Here is a 20,637-nt window from a genome sequence, read left to right as displayed (position 1 = left end):
AACTTCCACTATAGTGTTTTGAGTTTAACTACATGGAAAAAACTTGGATTGCTCCTTTACAAAGATAAGTGCAGTTTAAAGCGTCCCACGGAGGACTGAGGGTCCCATAGTAAGACTGAACAAGTGTAAACTATCAAACATGAGACTAATATATGTAGAAAATATAGTGAAAACAAAATAGAATTCAAAAAAGCTATCATAACAGTACCAGGGACCTAATCAGTACATCAAAATACGAGGTAAAATAGCTTAAAGATACAAAGTGGAAATAAGAAACAATGACAAGGAAACACAAATTATAAAATGATTATAAACTATCATCATCATCTTCATCATCATCATAAAAATATGAAAACAATTTGATTCTGTGTAGTTTTTCTTTCACTTTCAAATGGAAGAGAAAAAAAAACTTGATGAAGACATAAAATGTACTTAACTGAGAATTGTTTGTGAATGGAATCTTGGGCCCCGAATTAAAATTGAATTGTGAGATTAATTCAGAATCAGGAAGCCTTGTTGTTTTTCATGTGGTATTTTTGTGTAACACATGACAAACTAACCAAGGACGGAGAGGTAACACGTTTAGGAAAGAGGTCTGTTCGCATTTCTTAAGGGAATTTGCATAACCTGCATGTATGCAGGGTGTGTGTGAGTGTGTGTGTGTGTGTGTGTGTGGGGGGGGGGGGTAAACGGTAATACAGGTGGGGAGGGGGGCACAGATCACACCCAGGGCTCCAACACTGTTAGCACAGGCCCTGCGACATGAAAACTTCCCACACCAGTTAAAGTGCAGCTAATTTAGCCTGATGGAAAGCTTCTCTCAGGCGTCTTCCTCCTGAGTTGTGGGGGCCCGGCCGGGTGTCCATGCAGGCCTCCTCTAACTGGGGAGCAGGAATGCGTGATGGTGCGGTAGTATGTAGGCCAGTGATATGCGTGCCTATGTGCTGCTGCTGCTGCTGCTGCTCTGTCTTCCTTTCGGGGGGCTTAAAAAGTTCAAGTCATTATTCTCCTCCTGCTGCTATTCAGACGAGCTCCTGTCAGCTCATTGTTATTCAGTCCGAGTGAGGGAGAGGGAGAGGGAGGCAGCCTGGTCCGGAGGCTGCTGGCTGAGGTTTCCACGGGGAGCTGGTCGCGCTGCCTGGAGGGAGGAAGGAGGGTGATTTACTGGCCACCGGGTTTTTGCGGGCGTGAAGGCATGTCGATAATCGGCTCAGTAATGAGGAGAGGTACTGAACGGCACCAAATATCTGACCCCGATTCCTGGGAGTAGAGAGAGAGAGAGAGAGAGAGTGAGAGAGAGAGAGAGAGAGAGAGAGAGAGAGAGAGCGAGAGAGAGAGAGAGAGAGAGAGAGAGGCATGTGAATAAGGGGTGGAGGGGAGCTGAGATTTAGTGCTCTGCTGGATGAAACAACCCCCCACTGACTAACGGAGAGGGAAAGTAGCCTCATGGGAAGAGAAAGAGGGGGTGTTGTACCGTTCATTAACGCCCAAAGACGCGCAGGAAGCTTTTATCGTTCCCAACAATGAGATTGAAAAAGGTAACGAGTTTTCCTTTGGTTAAAGTAGCTGATTATTAATGTTACTAATGCAGCTGAGAGGAGATCAACAGGTAGCTGTTGACTGGAAGTTTGGGATTTCCACTCTGCAACAAAGATCCAGCAGAGATCATGGAGTAACAAGTGCGAGCAGGATGTGACTGCTGCTTTTGTCGGGATTCAGAAGAGCTTTTATTCTGTTGTTGCAATCAAATCAGATGAGAGAGACTCACGCTGGGATACTTTAGCAGCGATGGAAATTACTCCTTCACTTTAGTAATTACGTATTGTACTATGCTGTATTACTTAGTATGGGTGTACTTTAGTCACATATGTGACATTTTACAACTATTCAACAGTAATCACCTTTGGACAAGTTTTTAGTTTAAAAAAAAAAGTGAGCGTGATGTAGAAATATGAACAAAAAAAAAAACCCATGGAAAAACATGCAACTTAAAAGCCAAACTCCAACCATTTTCTCATTTGCTTGTTTATTGCAGCATCACTATCATAAATGGTATTTCTGATGTAGCAAACAAATCCTGCTTTAAGTTTGAGAAAGAATGTACTACTTTTATTGAAGTCCCTTTGATAAGGAAAGTGTGCCATCACTGAAATACAGACCTTCTGATCTTTTGCAAAAAGGCATCAATTTAGTATCGGTAAGAGAAGCATTCAAAACCAACAGGACGTACAATTATCTAATCTTGCACGCACTGAAACTTCTTATTACTATTTTTGCTTTTTCTGCGCTTGTTGGTCCTTTTTTGCAGCGTCATTCATGGTTCTTAGGTGCAGCATTTCCAGCTTTAAAGAGGCTAAAACCAAATGAATGCACCTTCTGTATCAGTCCGCCCAACCACCTGCAGGCTGTTGCTAGTAAACCCCCCAAACAAACAAGACTTTATATCTTAGAATGAAGGAACACCAAATTATTTACACACACATGTGCTTCATGTCGCTTCAATATTTCTCGGGATCACCACTCTAAAGCTTCATTTGAGTACAGATGAGGACGGAGCTGCCCGTCTCTCTCTTATCCTGCTGCTGCCACTCTGACAAATTACAGACTGCACCAGGGTGGCCTTAATGAGCAAGAGTCTGGAAATGTTGTCTTTGTGTCATATACCATTAGCTGATCTGGGTCAACATCTTCTCTGTAATCTCACTGTGATAATAAACCAGGGCCGCTCATGGAAAACCCACACCAGTCTTTTGCCACCAAATCCAGACTGGAAATCCTTTGACCCCCGAGCGCTGCCCCCTGATCGTCTTCTCTGCTCAGGAAACCCTGTTGTCGTGTGTTTGTTCAGTGTTCTGACACCTGTGACTTGGACCCAAGGAGACCATTGTTCTTATCTGAAATGCTATAACTTGTCTGGCATGGGAATCTAGGAGAAATATTTGGCTTGCTGCAATGTTGTGGAGTGATAGCGTAGAAACTGGCAGCGGAGACATAATGGAGATCCATGTGAAAATAACTGCTCCCAGACAGTTTGACCTCCGCTCGTATCTTGTCTGTGGCCTTAAGAGTCCTCTACATCTAGATCTCACGTGTCCTTCGCGAACTTACCAAGTGCAGATATGTGTTCGGTAAATACTGCAGTAATGTCCTGTGGTTACTGAAAACCTTTCAGGAAGTCATGAGGAGATTTTAGTGTAGTTTGATGCACATATGACGAGTCAGTTGCGTTCTCCCACGGAGGACATTTACTCACGCTGTGTTCTATATTTTCCTTTACAGGGTGATTGCTGTCCTCTGTAACAACTAGTGAGCAACAAGAAGTAACAAACACACGCAGCAGCAGTGCACAAGTGAGAGAAGGAAAATGTCTCGCACTGAAGAGGTCAACAAGATGACCGAAAATGTCTACAAGGTACATTCGACTTATTTATCATACACGCAGGCTCGCGGTGGTGCTTGAGAAAACACTTCACATTTGTCTTTATCGTTGCCGACAGGGGATTCTAGACCAGTTTAACCCCAGTTTGAAGAACTTTGTAACCATGGGGAAACACTACGAGAGAGCCCTGACAGGTCAGTCAATCACAGGTTTTATCGCTCTGCGTTATGTTTAATCTAAAAAAAACAAAAAACAATTCTTTGCACATGTACTGTCTCCTCCAGGAGTGACAGTGGCTGCCAAGGGGTACTTTGATGCTCTGGTGAAACTGGGAGAGTTGGCGAGCGACAGCCAAGGCTCCAAAGAGCTGGGTGAGAGCGAGGCTGGTGGCGGAGAAAAAGGGTCGGGTGGAGGAGAAAATAAAAATGAGATGCTTACAGACTTAACAGAGTTTAGAGAGTCAATGTGACAGCTGGAGAGGAGTTGAAAATAGTCTGGGAGAGTCTCATGCATGCGTGGAGATGAAGACAAGAGGCGATGAGGAAATGTAGAGAAAGGGGAACAGAGGGAAAGGGAGAGAGTAGGGTCATTGTTGGGAGATTAACAACACCACATGATCTCATTGTAATGCTGAAAACAGCGGGGGAGGCAGGCAGGAGAGTCAGAGGGCGAGATGCCAGCCACCGCATACTACAGCGCTGTGTGACCAAGAGAGGGAACGCCAGTCTGTTCATGAGAAATTGTGTCCAAGCTGCAAGTTTTGAAGCATTTTTTCGTGGGGCGGTGTGCTGCACGTATGTTAATGTCCAATGTCCATGATTAGAAGTGTTTGGTTGAGACCATGAACACACAGTCAAAGAGTGACTGCTCGATCATGTGATTGTGATGTTTTATGTTCCGCGGTGTGACTCTTACAGGAGACACGCTCTTCCAGATGGCCGAGGTGCACAGACAGATCCAGGTGCAGCTGGAGGACGTGGTAAGACCAAGAGCGTTAACAGTAATGGCGCAAATTAAATCGTGCCTCTGATGTCAAGAGTGCAGATTGAGATAATATGGGTGAATAATCCAGGTCTGTTTTATTAGACAAGTTTTTCCATTGTCGCATTGTAACACAGAGCAAACACACAGCAAAAACACACGATTAGGTTTGTGACAGAAGGACTGCAGTGCAATGGTGCAGAGGGCAGAGATGAGAATAAATAGGTTATTATTAATATTTATTAATCAAACTGGAGGTTGGAGGACAATAGTGCAATTGTGCAGACTGGAATAAATATCAAATTATTAACAACAAATGTGCAATTCTTAAGTCTGAAGTATGGAATTGTTATCAGTTTGGAGTGTGTTTGTGCAGTTCAGGTTTAGAACGGAAGGCAAAAAAATTAAAATATTAGTCAAATGTACTACAATTTCACACAGGTTTTCTAGTATTCTACATTTTTAGCGATCACGATCATGCGTTGCATTGCATTTATTAAGTTCTGCTTTAGAACACAATTTCACAGTATTGTGTTTTTCTTTCATGACAGTTGAGTTCATCAAAGACCATTTTATAGTAAAACAATTTTCATAATGCGTGTTTAGGTGTGGCATTTTATAAATGTTTGATTTGACTTTGTCTAAAACGCTTCATCATTCATTCATTCATTCATTCATCGACAGTTAAAGCTGTTTCACTCGGAGCTGCTCGCCCAGTTGGAGCAGAAGTTGGACCTGGACATCAAATACCTCACAGTTAGTAAATGTCACACGTCTCTGTTTTGAAGCATGTAGCTCAATTTTAGGGGTCTAATCAGAAGAAAATGCATCGGGATCACATCTAGTTGCAGTTCTGTTGAATCGACTGTGGAGAAACATATTTGGATAAATACAAAATTTTCCTTTTTAGTGGTGAGAAATTATCCATCTTGTTAAAGAAAAGCCTTAAATAAAGGAGTTGTGGAAATCTACATTTTTAAATGAACTTCTGGTTTCGACTCAGTTTACCTGCCTTCTTCTCAGGGAACATTGAAGAAGTATCAGAGTGAGCGCAGGTCTAAATCTGAGTCTATCGAACGCTGCCAGTCCCAGTTGAAGAAACTCCGCAGGAAGAGCCAAGGCAGTCGTCACCCCAACAAGTACGGAGACAGAGAGATGCAGGTGAGTGAAGATCAGAGCTCCAACGGGGTTACAGAACCTTCGACGCAGAAATCCTCAGTGGAACACATCGATCCTAAATGTCTCACTCAGCGTTATAGCAGATTAAAAATTAGAACTGTGTGAGCTTTTCTGTGAGAAACAGGTCAGTTTGAACCAGATTAAAGACCAATCTGCCTCAGCTGATCTTTCAGAGAGCAACTTAGTGCTCAAGTTCTAACAGGAAGAAATGAGAATGATGTAAGAGGCCGCTTGGAGGGAGAAAATGGGAAATCAAAGAGGAAGGGGTCTCTTGAAGGAAAGGTCAACAGCACGATGACAATTTTCTATGATGTACACTTTTGTTTATGTGTAAGCGGATAGGCTAGCAGGATGTGATGTCACGCGCATTCCTGACACAAAGTGTACAAAAGGTACCTCCATCTATGAGAATTGTGTGAGTACTGAAGGCTTAGGGTCAATTCTCTCTCAGTTTGTAGAGTTGATGAGTCGACGGCAGGTGGAGCTGGACACGCTGGTGGCTGCAGGCTACAGGTCCGCTCTCACCGAGGAGAGGAGACGATACTGCTTCCTGGTGGACAGACAGTGCTGCGTCACCAAACTGCTCATCAACTACCACTCCAAGGTGACCTGCTCAGTTAACGTCTTGAACTAGACAACATCTATGTCCCTCTGTACAGGTGTTTTTAACTATGATTGTTATAATTTGGGGCAGATTTGTTTTATTCTGGAAGATAGTGGATCAAAAAGTCACATGTTAAGTTCATGTAGTTTACACTGTTGCAGAATAGACCACTTTTTTCATTTTCTTAAACATTTTCATCATTTTTCCTTAAAATAATCCATGGCACATACAGTATCTATGATGATGTGTGTAGGATTTAGTGTGGCTACAGCTGAATCTGCTGTACCACCTTCTACGTTCTCATCATTTTTTCGCATTTCTTCACGATCCAGGTGAGGGAGCTTCTCTCTCAAAAACTGTCGTCTTGGCAGCAGTCGTGTTCTCAGCCGACTAAACTCCCCGAGCGCGCTCTCAATCTGCTGCGTCACACTGCACCTCAAAGCTCGGGGGCTGCTGGGATCGCTGAGGTCCTGCGTCACACCAAGCTGGGCTCTGCTCAGCCAGAACAGGTCAGATCATGTAATGAATCTTTCTGTTTAAACACTTTAAAACCTCAACAGGTTGCTTGTTGTTATGCCAAAACAGACTGAAAATATGTTAATGTGGCCACTTAAAACTTCGTGTTGCATCAGGAGATTGAGGCAATTAGATAAAAAAGTAAAATGGTACATTTGAAGGGGAGTTGCACACGTGTCCCCTCGCACGTGTCGATCTGCACAGTGAAGATCAAACATCCGACTTATCTAATTCTCTTACAGAGGCTCTCTGTCCAAGAAGTCCCTCCTTTGTTAAATGGAGACTCCAGTCGCTCCCAGCAGCAGCGCTCGCTCCCGTCCTCCACTCAGAGCGACACCGGCGCTCCTCAGGGTTCCCCCCGCACCTTCCACTCCCTGTCCGCCCTCAGAGGAGCAGCTGGAGATCCCTCACACGGAGCATCTCCTCAGCACAGCAGCACACCCCTCAGTGCATCAGCTAGTCCCCTCGCTGACAGCAGCACCAGCGGCAGCGCCAGCCCCGCAGCATCCACCCCCACCACGTCAAGTGGCTCCGCCCAGCAAAACTCTCTACTCCTCGCCACCAACACGTGCAACCTCTCGCCAAGCCTCATCCCCTCCACTGTGATGTCACTCAGCCAGGTCTCCCCGGCCAGCAGCTCTTCACAAGGCATGACCCTCACCATCCCCCACAGCGCCCCTCACAGCCCCCCACTGCCCCACAGCGCTCCCCTCTCCAGGGCCATGACTCCTGTGCAGTTACTGCACCAAAAGGTGGGACCAGGGGTGAGCAGCTCTTCATCATCATCACACCCCTGGCTGATGAAGACTGCAGAGATGTGTGCAACAGCAACACTGCCACTGCCAAGGAGGCCTGCCAGTGAGATGAGGCTGGGCGGCTTTCAAGGTGCGACCATGTTTCTGCTCTGCTGTTAGATGTACTTGGTCTCCTCCTTCATCCCTCCTCCTCTTCTATCCAGGCTCCAGCCTCCCTAGGATGCTGCCTTTATCTGGACCTATACGTGTGGAGGCCATGTTCGCTCACACACCTGGAGCAGCAGAAGGTGGTGCGGGGGGCGGGGCTTGCTTACTACACTTCCTGCCTGGGGACAGCATCACGCTGCTTATTTCTGAGCCCAGAGACGGGTGGCACTATGGTCAGAATGAGCGAACCGGACGGTATGTGTTCAACAGCTCACACTCACTCGTGTGGCCCGTAACCTTTAACACTGTTGTAGTGTTTTATTATTGATAACAAGACTCAGATTAAGCAGTTACGGAATGTTAAGATTATGCTCAGGCAGCATGTTAACCAAAACAATTCAGGGTCACTGCTTCCCCTGAACCTTGCTGCTCCTTTTTTAGCTCTTCATTTGCAGGCTTCACATACAGCAATCACACACTCGCTGGCTTGTTTCATTTTAACACAAATCACTCATCATGTCCTCCGCAGGAAAGGCTGGTTCCCTTTCTCCTACACCCAGCCTCAGTATGGTAAGATGGATCACCTTGAGAGGTGGGTTGTGACAAAAAAAAACAACAAAACTCTCAGTATTTTTGCACAATCTGTCATTGCAGCACTGTGAAATAAAGGAATTAAAACATAATGATCACAATGAAAGCTTAATGGGGTCAAATGTACCACTGAAACTAATCTGACAGGCTTCCCATTTTCATTCTCGAAAGATCAAAACAGCTTTCATGCCAGACAAAGTTCAGGCTGATACTTGCTGTTTGCTCGACAATCTTTCCATGTCTCTTTCAACACCCATCAACATCATCTCTCTCTCTCTCTCTTGCTCCCTCTGTTTGTCTGCAATGTTCCCTGCAGCTCTCTCTTCTTATCTAAAGCTAACAGCACCAGTATGAGTCAGCTGGATCAGCTGGTGTCTCCGGGTCTCACCCCCGAGTCAGAGGAGGAGCGCTCCCTCCCTCCCCAGAGGATCAGCACCTTCAGACCACGCCCTTACAGCATGGCTGACACCAACAAGGTTAGAAAGCAGAAATACTCAGGAAAAGCTCTCAAGTCTAAAAGTCAACGTGTCCCAAAGTTGATGCATGTGATGGTGGCTATTTACTGAATTATGTTTCTATATCACAGATCTGCTCAGAGTTGGCCTCCCCACCACCTTCCCCAACCAGGTAAGATCGTCTGTGGCTCTGGAAAGAATGCTTAAAATCGAAATGACCAAGATGATGATTATCATAACACCAGCTGTTTTAATAAACTATCTATTTTTGGCGCCGGTCTATCAATATCCCTCACAAGAGTAAGTATCGTGATTGAGTGAAGTATGGATGTGGTCCCACTCTTTAATTTGTTCCGTCAAGTCCCCCAGTTAAGCCCAATACTGGCAACATGAAGAACTTGACATGTTCTTCATGAACTGATACTAAGGTTTTATATTTTATTATCTACCATCCGTCTCTCACGGTATCTGAGATTGTTAGGATTACACGATCAGCACCTTCGACTGTGAGGCTGCTAGGTCATGAACTGTTGTCTGAGCAAGCAAAACCGACTGAAATGATTCATCCATCATCAACTCAAGTCCTCTGTCAATCAGTAAATGGATTAGTTGCTACAGCTCTAGTTCAATTTCATGTCCTAGCCATCATTTTTAAGTCCTACTTAAGGCTTTTGTTGTCTTGAGTGTTGCTGTCTCATCTTGAGTTAGGGCTGCAGTTCATCATCATCTAGCTGGAATTGCAATATGTGAAAATGCAATTTTCAGGAGGGTGCAATATCTGTTAAAGGCTACCAGAGCGTCAGAGTCACACCATTAACATCTTCAGGGGTTTTTCAACGAAAGCGAGGATAGGGATGATAGAAATGAACGTTCTCTCAGATACCACAAATCAGAATTCAAGTGGGTCAGTTAAAATAATTGCAAATGCATCTGTTTTCCAAAATTGTGCAGCTGATGCTGCTCTGATGTAGACCGTTATTGTTGTCTGTAACTTTTATTTACATGTTTCAGGTCAAACCCATTCTCACATGTCCGACTTAGAAAAACAGTCACCAACGACCGCTCAGCCCCCATCATCGAGTGAGCGATGCTCGGGTTGAACCCTGGACTCAGCGGCAGACTGCTTCGTGCTGACTCTCTTGGATAGGTCTTTACTTTCCATGTTCTATTTTTGTGATTTAATCAAAAACAGGTTGTGTTTTTTTTGAGCAAACAAGTGTATTTTTAAATCTAAAGTTTTAGGCTGCTCTGTTCTGTGATTACGTTCCACTTAACTGTCCGATGGATTAATGAAACTGATGTAAGGTGTTTCTCTGTACTCAGCCTAGCCTCGCTTAGTATAACTAACATTTTAGGTTTATCCAGGCCTGCAGAGGGATGCCTCTCATTTGCTGTTTGTTTTACTGTGCAATTTTTAAAACTTTTTATTTAGTCTTTGTTTTGTTTTTGTGCCATATTCAGTGTATCGATGGACTGGATCCTGATAGCAGGCTGAGGTATAATTTCACCTTCACCTGTAATCAAGTGTCTTGGGAAGAGGACAGGTTCCTACTTTTAATGTGCTGTTATATCTTTAGAAAAGCTGCGATCGCCTGGTTCCCATGAAGGTAAAAGTTTAGACGTATTCCGATGTCGTTTGTGTTTTTAGTCCAGTGAGATCCGGAATATTCTAATAACACTGGCACACCGGGTGGTTTTATGTAAACTAAACTTTACAGTTATATAACATGGGTCTATAATAACAACTGTGTACAAATACATCATGTTTATTTCAGTAACGCCATTCATGCTGCTGCTGTAAAGTCACATATCAGTATTGTTTGTGTTGATAACTTGTTACCTTGACTCAAAACCTAGTGTAAAGACAAATTATATGACTGCAGATTAGAGAAATTATGGAGTGGAAATGATTATTAGTGAATTTTTGCAGCTAAAAAAGAGCTTCACAGTCACAAACTCTGCCTGGTGTTGTTATTGAAAGGAGTGGTTTTATTTAGGAAGTTGCAAGTTGTTGAGGGTAAGTTTTAAGAATGAGAATGTTTAGTCATTGGATTTGATATCCTTTTGAGTCCCTTTTCAGTCCCAAATCTTAAAACTCAAAAATATCTCGGCTAGTCGATTTTCGCCGCCTGTTTACCAACTGATTAGACGCTTTAAGAGAGATTTGAAGCTGGGACGGACGACAGGATCTGAATAAATGTGCCTATGAAAGTGATGGAGAGGGTAAACAGGAAGTTGAATGTCAAGTGTTTATGTTAAACTATAGAAATATCCAAAGTAATTCTGTAGCTCTGTAGTTTATAATTACTTGTAATTTTGTATCCGAGCAAAATGAAACTATTTATGTTCTCTTCTAACTGCCTTGAGGTGCTGTGGCCACTGAAGAGGTCACCCACGAGGGTTGAAGCCTAACGTCTCTCTAACAGCCCATGTATTATTGCTTTGGCATCGCTAATGGCATCATTAATAAAATCATCAAGCTAAAGCTACTCCACGTTTGTAAATTGTGCTTAAGTATGTTTGAAATAATGTGAAAATTTTTGATCGAATACTGCCAGTATTTCACTTTGGTAGAACTATTTTGACACCACTGCAGAACTTCCAGAACCTGGAAAAAAACAAACAAACAGGAAATACAAAGTAGTGATGGCCAAAAAAAACCCCAACCATTTATTGTGTCTTCAATTGGAATTTTGATTTTTGTAGACTTAAATTGAATTAAATTACTTTAGGGGCCGCTATTGTGTTGCATAGATTTAAAAAAAAGTAAAGCTCAGATGAGTTTGGCTCAGTGGTACGGTTCAATACATGAACGAAAAATTTAGATCTTAGAAATAAATAAAGGAGATTAAAAATTTGAGAAAGTTTGTACAGATTAATTTAAAATGGTAAATATGGAAAGGTTTATGTTAAAAACATGAAATGGGTTAGACGTTTTCAGTTTGTAAAAAGAAAAAAAAAGAAAAAAAAACTATACGGAAAGATAAACATAGAAATAAAACAACAGCTCATTATCAGGTTAAAGAATAGACTTGACCAGAATCAACACATCATAAAGACCGTATGATCAGAACTCCATGTTGATCTGCTAATTCCACAAGAATGTGCAGAACACATTCATAACAGCCTGTTTTTATCAGAGAAAACGTCTGTCCAAAGCTCAAATTTCTACCAAAGTTAAATATTCACTTTACGCGCCCCGATTTCTCCACATTGTAATATGAAACATAAATATCCTGCTCACGTAGCTGCGATTCTCCTGAAGACTACGATAAAAAAAGATGAATTCTGATGAGAAAGACCTGGTTTTGACATGTTGTGAAATAAAAAGATCTACAAATTTGCTGTTTCCCAATTTGCTGTGAATATTGGTCGTTTTTAAAAAAAAAAAAAAAGAAAAGAAAAGAAAAAAAAGAAGGTACGATTACATTTTACAATGTGTTTGTGAGAGAGGGGTAGACACAAGAAGGAAGGAAGAAGAAAAGCAAACTAAGATTCCTGTGAAATGGCAGTTTGGCTTCTTTAATACATATTTTATCTGAATCCACAGGATACATTTACATAAACAAGCTCCATGTGATTCAGCTGCTTATCTTACTTGTGTAAGTAGAATAATTCTTGTATGAAACAAGGAATTCCTTTTGTAACGGTGTTAATCTGATTTGAACTCAGTCAGTCTAAGCTTCTCCCGGAGGATCAAGATTTACACAGAAGTTTCAAAACTTTCGTGATCTGCTCGGGGATATCACACAGAAATCCCTGAGTCAGGATTTCCGACCGTGAAATTAGGAATGAGGATTTCATGGCGTACTCTATCAAAATGTTTATCGTTGATTTCCTTCCCGATACTCATTCTAATATCTTGACCTGCACATCAGCTGATCGTAGGTAAGCTTTGTTAAACATTTACAAATACATCCAGACAGTGAAGCAACAGAACTTTGTTTTGTCATCTACTTTGACAGTTTACCCTCCAAACTGGAGCCTGATACTTGATTTTAATGGTGGGGTTTTAGATTTTGAAATTGTCACATTGCTGATGTTCTGCTAGCTGTTCAATATCTATCCTTTACTGCTCTGAAGCCAGATTTGCCGGTGGAAGCAAAGCCAACGTGTGCAGACTTAAGCTACAGAGGTATGGCATCCTGTACCAGTATTAGTCGTGTAATGGAGTTACCTGCACAGTCCTCATAAGACCTCCTAATTTCTGCAGTATGGGATTGATGCATTAACTTGCGTACTTCCTGACCCATTTTGACCCCGTATCTGGGGCTATTCAGATTCTTGTATTGGAACGGATCAATAATCCCACTCATTTTGTGTTTAGTGCGATGGCAGTCTAGAAGAAATGTTTCGAGGGAGTGACGGCCACTGCACTGCTGTACGTCTTCACGCTCCCCTGGGATGGATAAGAAGGCACTTGAATTTCTCTTTGAGTTCAATATTCAAAATGAACAGAAAAGTTACAACTTTGGTGAACTAAAAAAACAAAACACTTTTCAACTTAAACACATATTCAATAAGAACCACACCATGTGACGCCAGAGTAGAATTAAATAAACTGTCTTTATTGTGGGGCATCGACAAGAGGCAGATATGAACAGGAGGGACGTCAGATGACAAGAATGCGAAGTTATAACTTTTTAAGCCATTCCAACCTGTCGCCCCTGGTTTCACAAGGATGAGCAGGAATGTCAGGCATGTTTCCGTCATCTCGCATAGGAACTGCAATGTGAAAACAAGGAAAGTTTTAGTAATAACATGGATGGTTTAAATAAGTGCAGCCACAGAAGGACAGAGTTTACCTGGGTAGTTTCTAGGCACCACTGCATTGAGCATTTCAGTGTACTTTGTGTAGGGGCTGATGTATGGAAGACATAAACCTGTGAAAACACACAAATTTACATACAACACACTTCATGTACAGTACATCCATACATGCTGTGAGCATAGTTCAAATAAAGCTTCAGAGGTCAGGTGACTTTAGCAAAGAGAAACACTAAAATCTTATAAAAGAGGGGAAATTTACATCAAAATATTTATGTACAAAAATAGGAGGGACAAAATACTATATAAAAGGAAGAGAGTCCCATTACTCCGATGTAGCTTCAATAGCAAGTATGATTTGGAATGATGTGTTCACATGACATGGTGGAAGCTACTCAAACAAAGATTGAATGAGCATGAAAAGTATTCATCTAAAAAAGAGGAAGCACTAAAATCCTTCATCAGAGGTTTGTCTTATTTGTACAGTCACGTCATTCTATATGGTACTCATTTGGAGTAACCAGGTCACATGTCATGGCAACTTTGGCATAAAAAAAATTACAAAAATACAACAGAAACATCGGTAGAATTGCGTATGTAAAAATTGTATATTATTTGTTCAGTCAAGACTTAATATTTCTTTTTAAACATCAGGTCACATGATCTTTAGGTACATACTTATTTCAAATAGCATCATAACCATCTTTTGCAATCAACATAGGTGTGCTACATGACAGCAAGACAGAACCCTGCCAAACGATGTTCTGCTCCCTTCCACAGCTCGTCCACCTCTCCGGGTTCCCGTTATTAGCTCGGTAACTAAACTCACCGGTTAGTCCAATAACACAGGAGGCCACTATGACCGGCTCCTTGTTCCACATGCGCTTCAAGAAGGCTCCGATACCTGCACACACAAACACACAGAGGCGGTTTGCGTCCAAACATAGCTAGCTAACTTTTGTTAGCCAATGCTAGCAACACATCCAAGGTCACACTTTCCCTCTCTATTTCCAATGAATAACATGATTTCAAGGCGCGGCTGACGTCTAGCTTGCGCCAACAAAGATAGTTTCAACATTTATCGATGTTGTCTGAATGTTACATTTAAGCTAAATTTACCGGTTAAATGAACAGAGGATGAGAAAACACTCACGTACCAGCCATGTTGTTAGATAAAGTCGCATTCGAGCTGGTGCTCATGGGAAGTGTAGTGACTGTTAGGCTACGTACAATTCCTGCGCCCATCGCATGTAAACACCAGGACGAGTGTAGATGAGGAGCTGCTGCTGAACGTACTTGTCTATGCTTACCTCTGTTTACCGCGTAGTATCATGTCCGTAAGTTGAAACCCGAGTTAAGCGTTGTTGCCCGGTGTTAGCCTGATCTAAGGACACGTCTGACTGCGGAGCTCTCAACTCCTAGGTAGAAACCTGCTCCGGTGTTGGGATTGTAAGTACGTTTGGTTTCTCATTGATGACAGCAGGGATTTATCAAGTCATTATTTAGATATTATTTGTATGCTCTCATTTTTTTTATCTTGTAAACAAGGCCGTACGTGTCCTAAAGTTCACTCGTTTGTGGAGGGTACACATCTGTTAGTGTTTACATGTGAGCAGATGTACCCAGTGTAACGGTGAGTATTACATCGCTTCTCAGAATCCATGACCTGCAGCGCTGCGACATTTCACTTACCAACGCGTGATTTATGTGTTCAGCACCAGTGAGCATGATCACCTACGGTGCTAAATCTGCGTTTCAATCTATGGCACCATCACCATCATCTAATGTGTAGGTGACGTCACTGTGGTTGGTCAGCAGGCGATGAGTCAGCCGAAACATCCGGGGTCTAGAAATGGACAGGTGGGCCTGGTTCAGACTGTCGGCCTCATTAGGATTTGTTGCTGGATCCAGATTGGATCAAGCTGGATTTTTGACAGGCTGGACAATTAAAAGTTCTTTTTCTATAAATCTTCTAAACAAAAACATTCAACTCATAGTTTTGGGTGCTCAGACAGGATTCCAAAGTGTCCTTTGTGTCACTGTCTTCTTCATGAAAAATTACTGGCTTAAATGTGTGTCTTTTACTTTAGATAGCATGAACAGAACAAATGTGATCTCATCACTCACAGATAAAAGTGTGGACAGAAAAAGATCTGGTTTGGCAGCCAAATCAGATGTCTGCGTTCTGCAGGAAGCCTTAGCTGTTCAGCAAACGATGTTAGCCTCAACACCACAGCAGCAAAGCGTCTGTGGGAGCACATCTCTGAGGACCCCTCCTGGTCTACCAACACCACTGCACATGTTAGGAAGGCAGAGCAGAGAGTGGACTTCAGTTCCTGGAGCTGCTCGCAGTACCTCTCTGGAGGTAAAGCTGCTGCTGTACTGGTACACCAGCTGCTTAGAGCAAAGAAAATCATCTTCCCTTCCTGTTCCCACTGAGAAAAACACCACCTTATTGACCTTCGACCTCCTGGAGCGAGCTACCAAACCTTCACAGCTTTGACCACCTGACTCAAAGACAGATTCTGTCCCTGGGCTGTAAATACTTTTCATTCCAGGAGGTGCTGAATAACCTCTTTGATGCAATATGATGCCCGTCTTCAAGGGCAATAATCACATTATTATTTTTTATTTTAAAGAGTATTTGTTTGCTGGGGTTGCTGTATTTCTTTGTCTTTCATTGGGGTGATCACAGGTCACTCTGCTAATTTCACTTTATTATGTACATATGACAAAAGAGGCTTTCTATTCCAATCTTGTGTTTTGTAAAAGGACAACTCTCTCTCTCTCTCTCTCTCTCTCTCTCTTTGCCTCTCCAGATGATGGAGGATTTCTCTGATTTAGCTCTTCCTCCTCTATTTGGAGGTCACATCCTGGAGGCGGAGCTGGAGCCAGGTGGCGTAGAGCTGGGACCTGGAGAGGTAACATTAACTTTCGCTGTAGCAGCAGGCACTCATCAGTCGTCTGGTTGAGTGCTGCCAAAAAGAGCAACCGGATCCGTCAACACGATGGAAAGGCAAACACATGATGACCGTGTGCCCAGTTTAGGCTGGTTTGACATGGCGCAACCTTGACACAACTTTCGTTGTTTGAAACTTAAACTAAGTTGCTGCTGAGTTGCGTGATGTGTCACCCTTTTAACTTGTGTGAAATGTGGCTGCAGCAGTGTGAGGATCGACAGGAGCAACTGGTAATTTACCAGACGATCCCTTCCGCTAATGAAGTCAGGGTGACTTGAACGCGCTCCCCAGAGGCTCGCTGGGTTAAAAACAACAAAGATGCAAAACAGCAACAGCAACACTACCCTCCAAAATCAGACAAGATGCAAATACATGATGTTCTCATTTGATTTTGGACATTTAATTGAGCAGGAAAGTCATCTAAAAGTATTTTTAAGGATTGAAAACTGTCCAGTCTAGTTTTCTAACTTTGATTGAATAAACTTTATGTTATTAGTTGCGTGAGACTGATTATTTTTGAAATGCCTCATGTAACTTTCAGGTTGCATGGAAATGATTTATGCAATTTGCAACATGCAACTAATTGCGTGTGTGAAGACATTAGAACTGCAATGGCATTTGATAAATTAGATGGTTATGAGAAAATGTATTTAGCGATTGTTTTCATACTGGATGAATCATTTCAGACTTTTTTCAAGCAGAAACGTCAAACTTTCTGTTTCCAAACTCTTGAATATCAGCAATGAAGAATTTGGGGGTTTTGGATTGTTGGATGGAATTTGAATTGTGATGAGCTTTTTTTTTTTCAAATATCCTAGACTTTTTTATCCACTCTTCAATTCGTCAATAAATCATTGAAATAATCGCCAGAATAAACAGTGATGAAGATGATCATTAGCTGCAGTCCGGGTTACCCTCACACTCCATCCTGAGGCTCCACTGTGATCCTGCATGTTGAGAAATAATCATATAATCTCCACTGTTGTAGAAATTCAATCAATGGGACTCATCCCATCATGATTGATCACTCTTGATCGATTCCTCCACAAAGCTTCACGCTGATTAAACACCAGTTCAGCTGTGATTAACCAGAATGCGCATGATCAGCTTGTCTGGCCCTCAAAGGGAGGAGGAAGACAGAGATTATGTTCAGAGTTTAAATTGTCTCTGTCTGGGACGAACTACCCAGGGTTTCCCTCATCTCAGACTCAAACCTACCTGCCATCCAAGCTTTTCAACTCCTCTTTTTTGGTAACAACTGTCCTGTGTGAAACATGTGAGGTTTGTGTGCAGGTGGAACTGGGCCCGGGGGGCAGTGAGCTGCTGGAGAGCACGGCTCAGGAGGAGGAGGAGAGGAGGGTTCTTGATAAGAGGAAATATCTGGCTCTGAGTAGAAGATGCAAAGAGATTGAGCAGGTGAGTGAGCTGGTGTGCGTGCGTGGGTGTGTGTGTTGCACATTATTCCTGTGTGTCTTGTAACAGTTTTATGGGTGAGATATAACTGGTATAACTGGTCTATCATCCACTGCTGCATCAATTCCACATGCCATGTTCAGGTGAATCAGAAGATCCTCGGTCGCCTTCACCAAGTGCAGAGAATTACACGACGTTTGAAGAAAGAGAGGCGGTAAAAACCAAAAAACTAAAATTCCATTATTTTATGTCCTCATCTGTGTCGTCCCAACGGATGGCTGGTCTCATATTCTGTGTATTACACAGGTTTCTGATGAAGACCCTCGATGCTCATGGCGATGACTACAGAAATGCTCAGCTCACCATCTTCCTTGAGGTGAGATTTAGATGCGTCAGTGACAGATTTAAACAAAGACAAGCATTCTATTTTCTGCACAGTTTTTGAAATGATTTCTTGAAAGCTCTGATATTAGGAGTGTCCAGGTACCAACACCACTCGAATGTGCATTTCTGCTTGTTAACTGTTATGCTTTGGATTTTGCATCATTTTCATCAATCAGCCTTCTCGCAGTGTGTGTTTTTAGCACTTTAGCCACCTGATGGCTGGTAAGGACTTTTGGAATAAGGCTTTATTTGAGAATTACTATGAATATCAATGACACCACTGATAAGGATGCATCATATGAGTAGGATCGTTGATATTAACACACACACAAACACACACACACACACACACACACACACATACACACACACACACACACACACACACACAAACCCGTTAGCTGCTGCGTTGTTTGTTGAACTTCATCTAAATGTGCTCAAGCTTGTCATTACAATTTAGATTTTCCTCCCTCCCCTGCGTTTTTTTTTCCCCCCAGGATGAGCCTGGTGCCCATGTAGATCCTGGTGCTGGAGTGGAGGATGAGAGGCTCAACGGCCTGTCTGGTTCTTCCTCCTCTGCTGCTCTTCATCAAACTGCCGGGCCAAAGAAGAGGAGGCATCGAATTCCAAGGCAGGAAAAGGAGAAAGATCAACAGGTAGGCTTCACTTTGTTGCTTATCATTTATTTTCATTGATAAAACAGATAGATAAATACAGTGGGGGGTTGACGGGATTCATGCCATCTATTTGATGTCCTAGACAGCTTCTGAACATTTTGTTCTTCCATTCCTGAGTGAGTACAATCCCTAATATACCTCGATCTACTTCCTGCTTCAGTCAAAAGCATACCAACCAATGGAAAAGCTGATATAATACATGGGAAATGCAAACATAAATGTGCACACCTACACTGCTTTACACACTTACATGAATAGAAGGTTCCAGGTGCGGAGCTTCAGAAAACCAACCATGAGTAAAAGCATGGGTTGCTGTCATTTAAAGGATTCACAGTGAGCTAGTTTGGTGCGTGTGTTTACTTTTTACTAGTGTGTGACTGCAGTCCTCCATATGTCAACAGATTAGCGTGTCTATTTTCCTCTGACATATGATACTCTTATATTTATCCTCATAGACGGTGTTGGTAAAAATATGAATGCAGCATCAGAATGTAAACATTTTCACACTGTCTGCTAAAAAAGGCTCAAGATATGTCCAGATAAATATGCAAATAAACTTAGTGAGGGGTCAGAACTCCAGCATCAAGATGTGAGTAGTCATCAGATGACCCCGATGAAGGTCACAAGCCAAAACAGGTCAGCCTAATAATAAAGTCGTTCTCCAGTCCAAGTGTTGATGGAGTTTTGACCTCTGCAGTAGCTTTCCTCTCTCTGTGCGTCTTGGTAGTAGGTAAGGCTGCACCGCCAACCCTCACTCAGCCTCAGTAATTCACTAAAGGAATGGTTTATTCTCAACAAACGTCACTGTGAGGTCCAAAACAAACATCTACAATATTTTTTTTCACATTTAAAAAAAGTAACGCTTAATTCTTACAGAAAGAATGAGCTCATTACTGCCAGAAATAGAAGGGAACGTCCAGGTATTTTTATTTTCTATGAAGGCTTTTGAGTTAAAACGCAGTAATGTCCCCAATAGAAATATCTGACAGTGTAAAATAACTGATTTAACTACTTCCTTCCCCAGACTGAACCAGATATGTCAGTGCTGGCAGAGGCACAGTTTGGAGAAATGCCCAGCCCCCCCCCCCTGTCTCACTGACCCCCGGCTGCCCTGGATATGATGAAATACAAAGAAGTCCCGACAGATTTACGAGGTGAACATGCTGCTTCTGCTCACCCAGAGATTGCACTCAATGTCTTTCTACTTCACCAATGTGAACAGATAAAATAGGAGTTACAGTGTACTCGCTCATATTTTGATCTTTTGTACTGATAATTGATCATGAAGACATAAGAATAATCGGTCCAATAATGTTTGATAAAGAATTTCCAACTCTGCTGTAAATGTGTGTTCCAAATGTTTTTTATAATGATGCTAATGAGTTCATCTGGGTTATTTTATCATTATCCATGTTTAAGTAATACAGACTGATATTTGTTTGTATAATGTTTTTTTTCAACTTTTTAATAAACAATGCAAGGTCTTTTTAATTTTTTTTTAGAGCTTTCAGCCTTATCCATGTCCTCCTTCGCATGATTAGTTGTTTGTCTTGGTGATCAGTCACTCCTAGTGTTTTGTCAACATGAATGAATGAAAGAATAAATTTTGACCAATGCAAAAATATATAGCAAATACGAGGTTATGAGTTAATGCATCCATCGATATTTAACTAGCAATATTAGAATTGTCTTGTTCCAGGGGTAGTTTTAGTTTGCGTGGGTCATAAGTCTTCACCCTGCTCAGCCAATGGTTGGCTCCCATTCAAGCGGATGTCCCCTGTTGACAAGCGTGAGGTTTGTCCAATCAGATCTCGAAGATTGGATTTAGG

General features: G+C 42.3%; 3 protein-coding genes across 5 annotated transcripts; 2 read left to right on the top strand and 1 right to left on the bottom strand.

Annotated features, from left to right (window-relative positions):
• The first annotated feature begins 1,081 nt into the window (after positions 1–1,081).
• LOC147253257 (BAR/IMD domain-containing adapter protein 2) lies at positions 1,082–12,539 on the top strand. 2 transcript variants are annotated; one of them, XM_086218323.1, is made up of 15 exons: positions 1,082–1,226; positions 3,280–3,412; positions 3,498–3,573; positions 3,664–3,750; positions 4,297–4,358; positions 5,045–5,116; positions 5,384–5,521; positions 5,991–6,143; positions 6,476–6,652; positions 6,902–7,544; positions 7,618–7,816; positions 8,091–8,153; positions 8,469–8,628; positions 8,739–8,779; positions 9,619–12,539. In XM_086218323.1, the coding sequence occupies exons 2-15, from the start codon at positions 3,365–3,367 to the stop codon at positions 9,689–9,691; spliced, it is 1,992 nt and encodes a 663-aa protein (XP_086074449.1). In that variant the 5' UTR covers positions 1,082–1,226; positions 3,280–3,364; the 3' UTR covers positions 9,692–12,539. The 2 variants fall into 2 exon arrangements, with proteins under 2 accessions (XP_086074449.1, XP_086074448.1); XM_086218322.1 differs by lacking the exon at positions 1,082–1,226 and adding an exon at positions 1,319–1,538.
• Positions 12,540–13,154: 615 nt separating this feature from the next.
• Positions 13,155–15,057, bottom strand: ndufa3 (NADH:ubiquinone oxidoreductase subunit A3). Of its 2 annotated transcripts, none has more exons than XM_086218326.1 (4): positions 15,019–15,057; positions 14,204–14,278; positions 13,413–13,490; positions 13,155–13,332 (listed from the first exon to the last, which is right to left on the bottom strand). In XM_086218326.1, the coding sequence occupies exons 1-4, from the start codon at positions 15,035–15,037 to the stop codon at positions 13,241–13,243; spliced, it is 264 nt and encodes an 87-aa protein (XP_086074452.1). In that variant the 5' UTR covers positions 15,038–15,057; the 3' UTR covers positions 13,155–13,240. The 2 variants fall into 2 exon arrangements, with proteins under 2 accessions (XP_086074452.1, XP_086074451.1); XM_086218325.1 differs by lacking the exon at positions 15,019–15,057 and adding an exon at positions 14,532–14,608.
• tfpt (TCF3 (E2A) fusion partner) lies at positions 14,602–20,425 on the top strand. Its single transcript, XM_086218324.1, has 7 exons — positions 14,602–14,823; positions 16,194–16,295; positions 17,628–17,750; positions 17,891–17,961; positions 18,054–18,123; positions 18,629–18,787; positions 19,833–20,425. The coding sequence occupies exons 2-7, from the start codon at positions 16,194–16,196 to the stop codon at positions 19,905–19,907; spliced, it is 600 nt and encodes a 199-aa protein (XP_086074450.1). The 5' UTR covers positions 14,602–14,823; the 3' UTR covers positions 19,908–20,425.
• The last annotated feature ends 212 nt before the right edge of the window (positions 20,426–20,637 follow it).

This window comes from Aulostomus chinensis, chromosome 11 (genome assembly GCF_037954235.1).
Source record: "Aulostomus chinensis isolate RoL2024-O1b breed Wild chromosome 11, RoL_Achi_v1.0, whole genome shotgun sequence".
Classification (NCBI taxonomy): Eukaryota; Metazoa; Chordata; class Actinopteri; order Syngnathiformes; family Aulostomidae; genus Aulostomus; species Aulostomus chinensis.
The sequence above is the reverse complement of the archived record's forward strand: the minus strand, read 5'-3'. Positions and strand labels throughout refer to the sequence as shown.

Bases quoted from the DNA above. Each gene is read 5' to 3' on its own strand.
- LOC147253257 (XM_086218323.1), top strand. From the start codon at position 3,365: ATGTCTCGCACTGAAGAGGTCAACAAGATGACCGAAAATGTCTACAAG. The intron at 3,751-4,296 runs GTGAGAGCGAGG...TGACTCTTACAG, and splicing joins CCAAGGCTCCAAAGAGCTGG to GAGACACGCTCTTCCAGATG. The intron at 4,359-5,044 runs GTAAGACCAAGA...ATTCATCGACAG, and splicing joins AGGTGCAGCTGGAGGACGTG to TTAAAGCTGTTTCACTCGGA.
- ndufa3 (XM_086218325.1), bottom strand. From the start codon at position 14,574: ATGAGCACCAGCTCGAATGCGACTTTATCTAACAACATGGCTG. The intron at 13,491-14,203 runs GTGAGTTTAGTT...GTGTTTTCACAG, and splicing joins CTGTGTTATTGGACTAACCG to GTTTATGTCTTCCATACATC. The intron at 13,333-13,412 runs GTAAACTCTGTC...TTCACATTGCAG, and splicing joins GGTGCCTAGAAACTACCCAG to TTCCTATGCGAGATGACGGA.
- tfpt (XM_086218324.1), top strand. From the start codon at position 16,194: ATGATGGAGGATTTCTCTGATTTAGCTCTTCCTCCTCTATTTGGAGGT. The intron at 17,962-18,053 runs GTAAAAACCAAA...TGTATTACACAG, and splicing joins CGTTTGAAGAAAGAGAGGCG to GTTTCTGATGAAGACCCTCG. The intron at 18,788-19,832 runs GTAGGCTTCACT...TTCCTTCCCCAG, and splicing joins AAAAGGAGAAAGATCAACAG to ACTGAACCAGATATGTCAGT.